Source organism: Pundamilia nyererei, unplaced genomic scaffold, assembly GCF_000239375.1.
Source record: "Pundamilia nyererei isolate P.nyererei 1_Seehausen unplaced genomic scaffold, PunNye1.0 scaffold00112, whole genome shotgun sequence".
Taxonomy (NCBI): Eukaryota; Metazoa; Chordata; class Actinopteri; order Cichliformes; family Cichlidae; genus Pundamilia; species Pundamilia nyererei.
The window spans coordinates 271,230-286,425 of NW_005187513.1; the positions used below are offsets into that span (position 1 = coordinate 271,230).

Consider the following 15,196-nt stretch of genomic DNA (forward strand, 5'->3'; position numbering starts at 1 on the left):
TATAGTTCATTTTAAACTCTTTTGAATATTTTTGAAATAACAGTGTGCACCAACCAGCCACAACATTAAAACCGCTTGCCAAATACGATAGCTCTGCAAAACCTCTAAAGGTGTCCTCCAGGCACCAAGATGTCAGCAGCAGAGCCTTCGTTGTCGTGATCTGTAGATCACGCTATTTTTTTCTTTCTTTCATATCCTTCGTCACTGAGATTGCGATGTGGGAAATTTTCAGGCCACACCTTGATCTGTTTATGCTTCTCAAACCATTCCAGAGCACATTTGCAGTGTCAATTCTCCTGGTGGAAGCTGAAATACAGTGAATGCATTTGCATGGTCTGCTGGAGTGTCTCAAAAGGTGACATGCTTCAACGTAACAATACACAAGATTGTTAGGAGCTAATATTCTCTGGAGTGTCACACTGCCTCTGGTGGCTTGCCGTTTTTCCATAGTGCGTCCTGCTGCTACCAGGTGAAAGAGGTGCACGCACCCAACCATCAACAGGACTCACGATCCTGCTTATGTGCACATTGTACCAGAGACATGGGACAGGATGGCCACTGCATTAAATCACTCAGTTCCTTGTGCTTGCCCATTTCTTTCACTTCTAACACGTCTGCTCCAAGAACTTTCTGCCTAATGTGTCTCACTCCCCTCACATTTACCACTGTATTCCTTGTTATGTTGGTGGTTTCAATGTTATGACTGATCAGTGTATATAAGCATGTTGAAGCAACATGATTTTTGCCAAACAAATTTCCCTGTTCTATTGATTTCTTTTTTTCTCTTCTTTTTAATAAAATCTGAATACGTTTTTTTACTGTTCAGCTTTTATTGCTTATTTGCTGTCTCATTTTTATATTCCAGGAAGTTCCCTATGAAGCAGGGAGTGTCTGCATTTTATATGCAGAAAATGGTCTGCAGTTCTCTGCTTCCTAGGTCAGAAGCTTGTTTATTTTGTCTCAGCGGCTACGCTCAGTCCCCAAAATGAACACTGATAGAAAGCAAGATATAAATAAACGAAAAGTTCCCATAATTGGCATGCCTCATATTGTACAATATTATTATTGTCGAGATTTTTATTTGAGCATGCACAAAATGCTAGCAATAATGAATTTCTGTTGTTTTTGAAGTTGATTACAGTACATTGAAATAAAATATAGTGGCCTGCTCAACCTTTGTCTTCGTTTTTAGTCTTCTTGACATAACACCTCCACTGTGCTACAAATACTCCACATTTATAACTTCATCAGAATCAGATGCACATTTATATGTAAGATCTAGTAACAACACAGTTTCTTTTTTGGATGACAACATATAAAAAAAATTTAATAAAATCAGCAACAAAAAAATTGAAACAGAGAAAAAAACTATTTTGCTGTAAAATTGGGACTACTAGCCAACATTAGTTGAGATGCCTGTATTAACTATCTAATTATTTGCACTGTAGATGCCTCTTCTCTGACCATGGAAGGCCCTCGCAGTGCTTTTTCCACCTCTTCCAGCTCCACCATGCATTCCAGTAATCTAACCAATGACCAGAAACCAGTTAAAGACAGTAATGTTGATCCAGACGACACCAGGAGTACCAAAGTGGTACCAGAGGCTGCTGGAGCAGAACGTGGAAATGGTAACGGCAGGGGCAGCGGCGAGCTAGCAGGAGGAAAAGGTGTAACAACCCAGGAAGGCCCACTGCATCACCCACTGACTCCATCAAAGCGTCGCACCGTACTGAACATCTCGCCACCTCCAGAAGATTTGTTTGATGACAGCCAAATGTCCTGCCAAGATGATGGGACCCAGGATACAGAGCAAAGTAACAGCATCTGGATGGATGAATCTCTGTCCAACTTCAGTGTGACGAGCACGCTGTCTTACAATGACAACACAGAGGTGCCACGGAAGTCCCGCAAACGTACCCCCCGTCAAAGGCCTGGCCCTAAGACGGCGCCAGCAGGGGAGGGCAGCATGGATGTGTTTGATGCAGACAGTGCCAAAGGCCCACACTTTGTCCTGTCGCAGCTAGGCCCTGACAGCAAGGGAGGACATAAAGGAAGGTTTGTACTTTTTGTATTATGATCACCAGAAATTTGTCACATGCCTCTCGACATTTCATGGAGTTGTCAAAAATATTTCCAGTGGTTTCTTCCTGATTAAAGGGAGGTTTTCCTTCCCACTGTTGCCAAAGCGATTGCTCATGGGGGTCATATCATTGTTGGGGTTTTCTGTTTTTTCTGTACTATTGTAGCACCTTGAGGCAACTGTTATTGTGATTTGGCACTATATAAATAGAATTGATTTTGAAATAAATGATGTTACATTATCAGTAAGTAAAGAAAACACATTGATTTAGGACATTGTTGACTCACTTGTTAGCTAACTTTTTGTTCATTTAATAGTTTCCTTTGATAGTTGCACCAGCCCTTTAGTAGTTACTTGGGTACTCAGCCTTTCTCTGACTATAACTTTAAAGACCCGTTTTAATAATTTTGCTCAGCCCTCATCGTTATTGTAGAAGGAGGTAGTATCACGAAATGATACGTTGGCACACACCGACAGATGGAAATCTTTACCAAACTGATCTGGCTCTAAATTTCCCACCACACTTTGACTGAAGGAGAGCGGTTAGATCAGAGGGGAGGGAGGGGCAGGATACTGAAGTACAAACAATGGTCAGCCACAGTGAATCACAGAGCCCTTCTCAAAGACCTAGGATAAGCAGAGCCGATTAAATAAACAGATAAGGCTGAACGTTTTAGGAGCTGGGGATAGAAAATGTTTGGTTGATGGACACCCTCTGAACTCTGCATTGCTTAGAGCACCATGGCAACTTCAGAGCAGTTTCACTGTTGTGACTGAGAGCTATGTACTGCAGCAAACCCCAGCCAATTGCATACAGATATATAATACTGTTAGGGTTCTTTTTATTTAAACTGGGGTTCTGAACCTAACATTGCTGCAAACACTTGCATGGATTAAGTTGAAGACTTTTTAATCCATCATAGGCTACATGAAAACGTTAGAATTAGAGATCATCTGCTCGTGTCTCTGTCAAATTGGTCTTTGCTGCAGTGCTGATGAACCTCAGACTACTATTCAGAAAGGAGGAACTCTCTCGATGCAGTTCCCACAAAAGAGTGAGGGGAAAGAGTTGAAGATCCTCGTCCAGCCTGAGACCCAACACAGAGCCCGCTATCTGACCGAAGGCAGCAGAGGATCCGTGAAGGACCGCACTCAGCAGGGCTTCCCTACTGTAAAGGTAATTGTAAAACTCCTCTGTAGTTAATGTTGAAATTCTACTGCTTTAGCATCCCTGTGTTTAACGTTAGCATAAGGTGAAAGTAATTGCTGATATTGAATTTATTACTTGCAACATTTTCCAAAGAAGTTGGGGCACTCCTGGGCTTCCCTACAACTTTTTTTTTTTTTTAACAATACTGTATTGAACTGAGAAGACAAGTTGCTGTCATTTTGAAAGCAAAATGGTCCCTCAATTTTCATTTGAGCCTCCTAACAGATAGGCCTCTTGTGTTTTACGTATATCAAATGTTTTCTCCAAGTGATGGGTCTGGACTGTGTTCACTGACAATGATTTTGTGAAGTGTTCCACTTGTGTTCAAGTGGATATCCACGTCCTTGGGAGGATGAAACGAAGTGTCAGAGTCTGTAATATTTCATGAGACTGTTAGTTCTCACTGCTGTTCACAAATGAGGACGTTGGATGAGGAAATCAGCTCCTTCAGACTGTCAGTCACTTATCAGGAATCCAACTTTCACTTGAGTTCATGTGTGAAAAAAGGGACCTAAGCTTTAAGGAGCTGTAGCTTGATGAAAAAGGAATTAAATTTTATGTACTCGCTCAAACTAAAGCTGAGCTGTAGTTAACCGACTTCAAAAGCAGACAAAAACCAGACGTTAGTCAGAACAGGCACATTGTCTTGTGTTTGATCATTCATTTGCCCAGGTTCTGCAGATGGTCACAAGGCAGCCAGAGCCCAGAAATGACAGGTGAATCCAAACTGATAAAACAATCACCAAAGCCATAAAGAACTAAAGCTGACCGATTTGCATCTGAAAGCAGAATCCAATAATAAATTAAGCTAACAATGTCCTTGAGCAAGACATTGACACTGTGGAGGTAAGCATCAACGACACAGCTCTCAGTTCTCACTCCTTCTTTATTCGTCCACAACACCATCAATGTCAGGGCAGGTAGGTGAAGATGCACAAGTTCAGCTGAATGCACAGAACTGATTGGGCATTATATGATGGAATAGTGTAAACTGGGAGCTCATTATTAGCACAGAAGTTTCAGAAATAAGCAGTTCATAGTCCATAGTTTTGTATGAAAATGTTATGACACAGCAGATCTACAATGAGCTCCGTTTGATTGCTCATCTGTTTTTGCCTTGCACAGTTGGAGGGAGTGAGCGAGCCAGTGGTTTTGCAGGTGTTCGTTGGCACCGATGCCGGCCGCGTGAAGCCTCATGGGTTTTACCAAGCCTGCAGGGTTACTGGTCGCAACACCACAGCCTGCAAGGAGGTTGATATTGAAGGCACAACTGTTATCGAAGTGTCCCTGGATCCAAGCTCCAACATGACCCTAGCGTACGTGCTTTTCTTAAAACTGAAATTGTGTCATTTAAGTGATAGTTGTTAGTCATACTAAGAACATTTCCTTATAATTGCCAAAATCCTCTTGAGAGCAAGTAAACCCAAGTTAACACTGCCCCTCACTGCAGGGTGGACTGTGTTGGGATCCTGAAGCTCCGCAACGCTGATGTAGAGGCTCGCATTGGGGTGGCCGGATCAAAGAAGAAGAGCACACGTGCTCGGCTCGTGTTTCGGGTCAACATCCCCCGTCCAGATGGTTCAGTGCTTACACTACAGACTCCCTCATCTCCAATCCTGTGTAGTAAGTCATTTTTCTCATACTTTGACTGGAAATACTATGTTGTGAAGTCGGTATATTAGTTAAACCACTTAAAAAAACTTTGTGCAGAAAATTATCCAGCAAGGTTTAATTACAAGGTATTATTTACGATATTCATGTAGTTATGACAGGTTAAGTGTGCGAAAATGGGTAGCTGACCTGTAACATGCCTGTTAATAATGACTATAATAATGTAAACTGAATTTTTTTCAGCTCCTGTTTCTCCATTTTTAGAGTCAGAGATCAGGAGACTATTGTCTTCTGATATCAACATTTGGAGAGGAAGGAGACAAAGATCCCATTAGACTGAGTTGTTTAATAATGCCTACAGAATGCAGAAGTACAAAGGTGTGGTTGTTTTTATAAACAGGAAAGACGCTTAGGGCCGTAAGAAAATATCTGTGTCAGTGGATTTGGGAGAATTTGCTCTGAGAGTGGCAGGGGAGAAAGAGAGGGCAAGGACGAAACAATAGGTGTGTGAACTTCTATTGTTTACACGGAGCCAGCATACAACCCAGGGAAATATCTTTCCACGAAACAAGAAAAAACAGTAATCCTGCTTGGCATCTTAGTGTGTGTGCATGTCTGTACGTGTGCGTGTGTGGGGGCGGATATTACTCATATCATGGGGACTTAAATCTGTTTATACAGTCATATTATGGAGACTGTAACTCGTGACCTGACGAGGTAGTTATAAGATTGGGTTAGATCTGAGAAAGTAATGGTTATGTTTAAGGTTGACATGGTTAATAATATCCTTTGAAGTGTGTGTGTGTGTGTGTGTGTGTGTGTGTGTGTGTGTGTGTGTGTGTGTGTGCACGCACCCATATCCACACGATATGGGTGCGGTGTACAGTAGACAATGCCCACCAAAATCAATGTTGAAGGTAAAGGGTATGTTAAGCATTTGCATTTACAGTTTTCTCAATACTTGGTGATCAGTTTTTCATTTTTGATAAAATATCTTTGAAATATTTATATTTACTGAAAGTTTTAATTTGAAAAGGCGAAACAAAGCTGCCAATCTCCTTAGAAATTTTTGTTTTCATATTAGTTTTTTGAATCACTGCTTCAGTCCTTTCAGCATGAATTTCTTTGCTGTTACTGTTAGATTTCATTTTATTTCTGCCTGGGTTGCACGTATAAATAAAACTTTAAAACATAAATGCATGACGTGTATCTGCTGTGTTTACAGCCCAGCCAGCAGGAGTGCCTGAAATACTGAAAAAGTCACTGCACAGCTGTTCAGTGAGGGGTGGAGAGGAGGTCTTCATCATTGGAAAAAACTTTCTTAAAGACACCAAAGTCATATTTCACGAGAATGCCTCTGGTCAGTAGTAAAGCTTTATGTTTTGCATGGTTATTATAGGTGAGGTCATTTCTCTGGTTGATGCTTTACATCGTTTCTGTGTTTCAGATGAGAAGTCATGGAAGGCAGAGGCTGAAATTGACATGGAGCTTTTTCACCAGGTGTGTTTTTTATCTATTTTTAATCTTTTTTGTGACAAACAATTATGGTAATGGATAACGAGCTCAGTAGATAGATGCAGCCATTTCAGACTGGTAAGTGGCTTTAGATGTAATCATCTTAAATGGCTGCTGTTCAAAGGTTTGAGTAGTCTCATTGTGTTCTGACCTAATTACACTCCATCTTAGAGGCTATTACTGAGTGTGTCTCAACAGTCCAGTCTGAACCTTTGCTCTTGTTAAATGACATGACCAGAGCAATGAATCTGCAGCTGCCAAATGAAAGTATTCACATTTTGCTAAGACCTTGACACCCTCATAAACCAGTTTTACAGTTATCTGAAGTTGTGATGTGTATTGTTTGGAAAGGCTGAACAAACATGATTGAATGAACCAACTCGGCTAACTATGCTTTGATGATTTGAAAGATAATTTGGCATTACTTTGGTCGGTTAATGGTTTTCTGTGCTTCTTCATTATTGAGCCAAGTTTTACCGCCACCAGCTGCTGATAGCTGGAAGTGCTACTGTCATTGATATTTAGTTGACATGGCTGCATGTTAGTGGCTAACACATCTGCCTCAGACACAATCAGATCCCAGGGTCAAGGCTGGAATGCTAGTGGACTCAAAGTGCTGGTCCCAAGCCTGGATAAATGGGAGGGTTGCATGTAGGATTAATATTAATAGCAAAATAATATCAATATCTGGTAGCTGCAAATCCATCGTCTACAGCGAGAGTAAGAAATATGATTCATTGCCCATTTATATTTGGTTTCACTGTGATGTCAGATGTGTCACAGAAATCTCTATAGCAGAATGCTGAAGTTGGGTAGTCTTATTGTTGTAGTCGTGTTTGCTGATGATCTTTTTTGTTTATCATCCCAAAGAATCACCTGATAGTAAAGGTTCCTCCCTACCAGAACCAAGTCATCACATCTAAAGTGTGTGTAGGAATCTACGTGGTGACGAATGCTGGGAGATCCCATGACGTTCAGCCATTTACTTACACTCCAGATCCAGGTTTGTTTGAATCCGTTTCACACTAATTCACATGAAGTGTGTCCTTTTTACAATCGGCTGATAGAAAGATGACCATGAAAATGTAATCGGGATTCTGGTAACCTTGCATGTAGCCTTCAGATTACTGGGTCATTTCCCACACATTGCTGATTAGATTTACTGACTGGTACCAAAGCAGACCAACCTAGTTAGAAAATAAAGCTGGATTGTATTTAACACCCCAGACACACAGGCCAAATTTTCACTCTCTAGGTGTTTGGCCTTGAGGAATACACATTCTTTTCCTGGTGACCGATGGTTGCCAGGGGTTCGCAAACCAGTCTATTAGCCTGTGTGATTGGGCCTTAAAAACGTTTTTGTTTTAATATATAATTATGCTTTTATGAATGTTCTTGTGTACAGTAGTCATAAGACTTACATCACTTCTTTGTTGAGTATATCAATATATTGTCATTGTTATTTTAGCAGTCATTACCTTTTAAATTGTCTCTTTACTAGTTAATTTGATATCCTTTTAGTCCTCTGGGTAAAACACTGTAAGATGTGACAAAGTAACTAAACTAAAATTTAGTAAGCAATTTAATTAGCTGTCCACTCACATCATATGTAGCTTTACTTAACTAACATTTTTGCTGTGCATTGATTTTTGTCGTTTTGCTGACACTTGCAGCAACAATCGATGTTCCTGTGAAGAAAGAGTTGCCTTCTCCAGTGAAGACGTGTTCTTTTGATGAGCAAATTAAAGGTTATTTTTTATTTATTTCAATTTTTTAACAAAGACACCAAGGTTTCCTATATATAGTAAAGTGAATACATGGAAAAAAATGTAATGTAATCCTTGCTACTCGTACGGTTGTAGATAGATCCCTGATGCCTTTGTTGTCTTTAGTAAAGAGAGAAGATGTCACTCCAATGGAGGTGACAAGCAACCTTCAGTCTTCAGGAGTATTTAAGGTGAAGCTTTTATCTTATATGTTGCTTTCATAATTTGTTTTAAAGTCAAGTCGTTCAGTTCGTTCATGTTTTATTGTCCCTGAAATAAAGCATAAAGGTAGTATTCTGTGTTTTGAAAAAGAGAATAACAGTGATGCATAACTGAAAAGCAAAGTGAAGCACATCTTTTGTGTTCTGTTTTGTGGGTTATCAGCAGACTGGTGATCTGTGCCCAGCCCAGCAGAACTCTGATATGACAGCAGGACATCTAAATAAAAACAGAGTATTCTCCAGCAACCTGTCTCAGCCTGCAGGTGATCCTGACAAAGGCCAGGCGCCTGTTTTTACCAGCGCTGAGCCCTTAAGCACCATCCAGAAGCAGGACATTGTTGCGGGCAGCTCGTTCTCTGTGCCTGCAGACTCTCTGCTTCAGCAAGGATCACAGCAGTTCCTTTTGGAGACCAGAGATGGCCTCAGGCAGGAGAGGCCAGGTGTCAGTTCTGGAGCTGTGGGAAGGTTGTGTGGGGAACCTGCATCTCAACCGCAGCAGCTGCCACTCTTTCCTCCAGATGAAGTAGCCCAGCTGGAAGAAGCAGTGAGACAACTAAAAGCCAAAGGATACTGTAACTTATCACTTCAATCTGACAACCCTATAACCAAACAGCAGCAGCAACACATCCAGCATCAGCAACAGATCCAAAAACAGCAAATTCAGCAGCAGCAGCAGCAGGTTATGGAGAATCTGCAGCAGCAGCTGTTTCAGTCACAGATGCAGATGCACTGTGCCATGTTTCAGGATGCATCCCAGGCCAAGAATGGAGAGCTTCAGGTCTCATCACCAGGTGTGGTGACTAACCAGGGATCACTTTTCCAGCCGGACCAGCAACAGCAACAACAGCAACAACAACAGCAGCAGCAGCAGCAACAGCAAGCAGCTCTTTTTCAGCAGGCAAATGATCTTCTTTCTATCCAGACAAACTTCCTCCAGCAGACCCCATCTCACTCTTCACCACCGATGTTTCACAATCCCAGCACTCTGGCAGAAACGCAGGATCCACAGGGGGCGCTGTTTCAAAAAGCCTCCCAGGAACAGGTCCAGGCTGCACTCTTCCAAAGCACCATGACAGTGCTACAGTCTCCAGAGCAGCAAGCCTCATCCCCTGGACTCTTCCTCCCCCAGACCTCTATGTCCAATCAGCTTTCAAACAACAGTTCCCAGCAACAGCAGCAGCAGCAGCAACAGCAGCAACAGCAGCAGCAGCTGGCCTTCCTTAGCGCTTTACAATCTTCTTCCCCTGAACCACAGTCAGTATTTCAGACCCAGATCTCCCCCATCCAGCAGAGAAGCCCCATGGAGCAGGAGCAACCATCTCAGCCTCAACACCACACACAGCCAGCCCAGCAGGCCACCCTGTTTCAGAACATCTCCCCACATTCATCTACAAATTCACTTTCTCCAGGACAGCAGCAGCAGCAACAGCAGGCTGGCTTGCTGTTTTGCAGCAACACACTTTCCACACCAGACCAGGGCTCTAGCATCCTTTTCAGCAACCAAGGCCAAATGCCTCCTTTGACCAACAACAGTCTAGTTTCTCAAGAGCCCCAAAACACCCCTCTGCCCTTTTCTCAAGCCAACATGGTGACGGTAACCCAGCAAGATCGCCCAGAACCCATGACCTTAGGGAACCCTACTGAACCACCACAGCAAGCCATGTTTCAGGAGCAACAACCTATGCAGCTGGGGAACAGCAGCAACAGAGAGGAGCAGCCTGTGGGTCTCTTCATGCCTCAGTCCACTATGGCCTCTCTGCAGGGGGGTCTGGCCGCTCAGGAGCTTGCACAATCAGCCGTGTTTGCCTCACAGAATGGCGTGGCAAACCTCCAGACAACTACGTCCTCCCCTGTTCAACAGCCAGGATCTCTGTTTCAAACAGCTGTGAGTGGGAGCGTCAATCAATCCAGCCAGCCTCAACAAGCTGGCCTCTTCCTTTTCGGTATCCAGAACGGTAAGGAATTTATTAGGCAAGTGCACGTTGTTGAAACTGCTGAAATGACTCAAAGTGAGAAGTGAGGAACAAGATTATCACTTAGTTACTTTTAGTTCACTCTGGTTGCTCTCATTAGAGTTGTTTCCAGATGCAGCAAACAGCTGTTTATGGCAAGAAAAGATACAGTTAGTAATTAGCTGGTAAACCTAAAGGAGTATTACATAGTCAAAAAGCCCATTTTTCTTCTTCATTATTTAGCAGAGCTAAAAAGAAGCTTCGTTGAGTGATGAGACTCACAACTTTGACTACTGAGCATTGCTTCGTATCTATTCAGTAGATTCACCACATCAACTTAAAGCGTGATAGAAAGTTAATGTGTTCATTGCATAGACAAGGGGTAGGCAACTCCAGACTGTGTTGGATCAAGGACACATCTAAATCCTGCAGGACACCAGTACTCGAGGCCTGGACTTGCCTACCCCTGGCATAGACTGTATCTCTATGTATCACTACTTGTTTCTGCTGCCCTCAAGTGGCAAAAATGAGTTACTTCAGATTAAATTTCACATGTCTGTGAAATACCAGTATTAGAATTTATCCTTTTTATTTTTATTAATGTTTATCTTTAACATATTTGTAAAGTTGTTGTTTTTTTTTTATCCCCATCCTTTAATTGTCCAATAAAAGAAAAACAAAACACAATTTTTAAGTCTGATTTATAGGTTGCAAATTGGCAAGAATTGAGTACAGTCAAATCTGGATTGTGAGGACTCATTATTGACAGTAAAGTAGTGTCTCCACTTTTCATTCAAATTTATGACCAAAGCATAAGTAATTAATAATCTGTTCACTGCTTACTTTATTCAAGGGCCTGTGGTTTGTTATTTTCTTGACTGTGGTTCCTGTTGAGTCATGAAGCTCTTTCTGTTCCTTCCTTGCAGAATGCGGCCAGTTGATGGAAACTCCTGGAAACACGCTGTCAGATCAGATAATAGCAATCAGCCAGTCTGGTCAGAACCAGAGAGAGAGTGAAGCGCACATCCAGTCCCTGCTCAGCCAGTCCCTCTCTCAGTCTGGCACTGTGCCGAACACCATGTCTGCCTCTCAGAACATGGAGAAGATTGACGATCTGCTGGTCAGCCTGCAGGAGCCGGGCAGCAACATAACTCGTTCCTACTAATTGAATGCAGGTTTATAACTTTTTCTTTCTTTAAAAAGTTTTATATGTGGAAAGATTGTAAAAATTTGTAGGTCCAAATATTGTCTCTTAGGAATTTTATGTAAGTTAAACCTTTAAAATTAACCCTCAGTGATGTGTTTATTTGTGGTCACTTCATGTTTTGTTTTTTTCTGAACTATATGCATATGATTTGGTCTTCTTTTAAGGGTGTGTTAGGAAAGAACAGTTAAGATGAGCTAAAGATTTTATAGTGATCATGAAGATAAAGTGGACAAATTAATATTCGGATAACTAAAAGAAATGAAACATAAACATCTCTAACTCAATGACTTAATGGCTGAAAATGGCAATGGACTCCAGAGAAGGAAACTTCCGTGAAACTTTGAAAGATGTTGAATTTAGACCTCGGGAAAGACACTAGCCAGCAATCCTTGGAATTTGTTAGATTTCTATCTGTAAGTAGAATTTCACTAATGTTATTAGCAGTATCTTTTAGTTCTTGTGGTGTTTTCACAAATCACATTCTTTTTTCTTTCTTTCCTTTTTTAAAAACGTTTGTATTTTGGTTGCACGGAGCATGGATTGTGTGACACAGTGAGAGGAGTGCAGTATGTAGGGGTTGAAGGGGTTTTAGTTCAAGGACCACATGAAATCAGTTTGATTTCATTTCAGTGGGTGTTAGGGCAGTTGAATCACTGAACTTCAACTTTAAAAAGTTTAATAAACATAAGATAACGAATCCTCCATTTTTCAAAAAGAAAACAAGAACCAACAGTCTGAGATGTTTTTGGTTTAACCTCAGTGTAGCATGACAGGCCATGAGTTATTTCTTTTTCAAGAGGGAGTTGGTTTAGACAGCCACTCTCATTAGTTGGATGATTTTTAATTACTTTTAACTACTGCTATTAAAAAAAACCAACAGACTGAAGAGACCAAAGATTGTGGAAGTTCTACAGTTTGTTAAAGTCTTCGAGTGGGCTGATTTGGCTCCTCTGCCCTCATGTTTGACACCCCTGGTAGGTAGCTTCTGTTGAGTCATGTGATCCAACAGTGTAGAAAATGTGAAAGAAGGCTGGAGCAGGCAGAGAAATGAGAGACAAAGGACGAGCTGTAAAAACGAATACACACTAATCTTATGTAATATCGCAATTAAGTTTTGTTTGTTTGTGGGTAATATTTCATTGTTGTAGCAGCAAGCTTGCACCCGATAGTGTAAATAAATCCGCTTTAGTTGTCTTTGTCACAAAGTGACTTTGGTTTCATCGATGATGGAAGCTCAGATGCTCACTAGGTGTGCTGTACTTTTCTGTGTTATATTTTGCTGCAAATCAGTCTTGTCAAGGCCAGTTGAGTAGACTGATGACTATAAACTAAAATATTTGTAGTTCAAGCAAAGCTCGTCAGTGCGGATGTGAAACACACACCAGTCAGCCACAATAATAAAACCTTCAATAGTTTAATGCAGTTTATCGCCCCGCTGGGAGAAGTTGGTTCCTGACATTCATGAGGATAACTGGACCTGTTGTTTGACCAGCGTGAATACAGCTCAAGGAACATCACGCTTCCCAGATCCCAGTGATGTCAAGCATCGACAGTTTGAGCTGGAACAAGCCTGGTCTACGGACTCCTCAATTTACTACCGACCAAGTCCAGAAGGATCCTCGCCACCAGAGATCAGGACTCTGCCAGAGGTGTTCTTGAGGGACCCATGCAATATTAGGAAGATGGGTTTTAATGTTGTGGCTGATCAGTGTCTTTTTGAGTATGAAATACTTTGCAGTATCCACCACAGTGTACAGGCTTTGTAATGACGGCGTGACAAAATTTAAGGCATTTAAAAAAAAAAAATCATCACCAGGAGGCAGCAAGTTTGCCTGAAGCTGCCTCTTCTGCATTGTTTACAGTGAATATGAATATGGATCATAAAAACAAATTACCACGAGAGTCTGATTTAAGCCAGTATCGCTAAATGTGCCCAAATTAGTTACTGTATAACAAAAATGTTTTATAACAGTGTGAATTTTTGACATCTATGTTACAACTGTCACTGTTCATTCACAGAAAAAGCTAAAACATTATTAGTCCTTTATTTTATTTATCCAGGTAAAAATTCTCATTGAGATTAAAAATCTAATTTCCAAGAGAGACCTGGCATCGTACTAACATATTAGAATCCTAAAAGCTGTGCTGGAAAACTGGACAAATCAGGAAAAACTTACATTACCTGCATTAAAATGTTAAATGCTAACTTCAGATGACCTATATCTCGTATATGTACATGCACCTAGAGCAGAATATATTATATGTAGAATATATATATTATATTTTTATTGTGTGCTTTAGTGTCATTTTGTTGATGTCATTCTGCGGCAGGCACGCATGAACAGGAGTAGTAGTCTTTTCTCTCTTTTTTTTTAAAGCCTTTCCAGCAGGTTAATAATGTGATTGATTCAGTGAATGTTGAAAAAGCAGCAGCATTCACTAATGCTACTGCACATCTCATCCAGGATAGTGTAGTAACATGTAACGAAGTAACGAATAGAGCCCGCTACGTATGTTTTCTTGTAAATGGATACTGTACAGTTTGGATACTGTACTGTACAGTTTATGTCGCCGTAAGCAGTTTGCCAGTGACCTCTGGACCAAAGGTTGACTCAAATCTTGCTCTGAATGAATCCAGGAATGATGGAAGGCCAGTTTTATGGCTCATGAGTTTTTATTCTCTTTTTACAGGCTTGCATTTTAGCTTTAAGATCAGCGTAGTTTTTTTTTTCTCTTCCTTTACAGAATTTACAGATTTTATTTTTAGATATTGTTCTACTGTTCACGCTTTCCCCCTCAATGTCATGTCTAGTTTCCCTTTAAAGTGTGTGCACGAACAAGGTGCTGGTCTCTGATAGGATCGGCCCCGTTTTACGCCTCGTTGTTGCCGTGTTTTCTGTGTATAGTTTGTCAGAAGTACATCAACGCCGCTACATTTTATACGCTTTCAAATCTGATTTAGCTGTCGGTTAGGATGGAGACGATGTAAACTAGTGTAATGTGTGGAGCTACAGGGCGTCAGTTGGAAGAGTTGGAGTGGTTTTTAAAGGGACCCGATTCCTGAAGAAAACCCGTCTTTGGAGAAAAGAGCTTTCTGAGACTGGCTTTCTTCAATTTGTGACTTTGTTTAATAACTAATATTTCCAGTGTTGAATATTTATGATTTAATTTTCTTTTGTTTGTAGATACTAATTCTTTTTTTTTTTTTATCAGTTTAGTACTTGTGCCTCTTTTCAGAGAAGTATATCTTAATTTATTTGTGTGTTGGTTAGTCTCCAAATTGTAATCGCAGCTGTGTTTCTAACTTCGTGAATGACACAGTTCGTGATTCGGCAGCCACCCCCCAAAGAGACACGCACACATGCTGATACAGGCACCTTGCGATGGATATTTCTGTGCACAGTTCCTTCTGTGACTTGCAGAAGTTGTAGTTACACCTTTAAGCTGACGTCACATGTTTATTTATGGTTTGTAATTAGACCGAAGGTCCGATGTGACCAAATACTTAAAAACAGGGCAACAGTATTTTTACAATGAAAATCATCCTAAATGTGCATCATGGTTGTAAAAGTGTCATTTTGAGACACAGTGAATGAATGGTACACATAAGGGGGAGGTGATTACTTTTTTTTTT

At 41.0% G+C, this 15,196-nt stretch overlaps 1 protein-coding gene across 8 annotated transcripts in view; it reads left to right on the top strand.

The window, feature by feature from the left end:
• nfat5b (nuclear factor of activated T cells 5b) overlaps nucleotides 1-13,632 on the top strand; it is a 38,631-nt gene extending 24,999 nt beyond the window's left edge. For 4 of the 8 annotated variants that reach the window (XM_005741585.1, XM_013913012.1, XM_013913013.1 and 1 more), the window contains 11 exons: nucleotides 1,449-2,055; nucleotides 3,071-3,257; nucleotides 4,416-4,606; nucleotides 4,741-4,913; nucleotides 6,127-6,261; nucleotides 6,349-6,401; nucleotides 7,287-7,419; nucleotides 8,090-8,164; nucleotides 8,309-8,373; nucleotides 8,567-10,358; nucleotides 11,282-13,632. In XM_005741585.1, coding sequence (XP_005741642.1) covers nucleotides 1,449-2,055; nucleotides 3,071-3,257; nucleotides 4,416-4,606; nucleotides 4,741-4,913; nucleotides 6,127-6,261; nucleotides 6,349-6,401; nucleotides 7,287-7,419; nucleotides 8,090-8,164; nucleotides 8,309-8,373; nucleotides 8,567-10,358; nucleotides 11,282-11,520 — 3,650 coding nt within the window. In that variant the 3' untranslated portion in view covers nucleotides 11,521-13,632. Of the gene's footprint in view, nucleotides 1-85; nucleotides 356-450; nucleotides 938-1,448; nucleotides 2,056-3,070; nucleotides 3,258-4,415; nucleotides 4,607-4,740; nucleotides 4,914-6,126; nucleotides 6,262-6,348; nucleotides 6,402-7,286; nucleotides 7,420-8,089; nucleotides 8,165-8,308; nucleotides 8,374-8,566; nucleotides 10,359-11,281 lie in introns of those variants that run through there. The other 4 variants (XM_013913016.1, XM_013913015.1, XM_013913014.1 and 1 more) reach the window with 3 other exon arrangements.
• The last annotated feature ends 1,564 nt before the right edge of the window (nucleotides 13,633-15,196 follow it).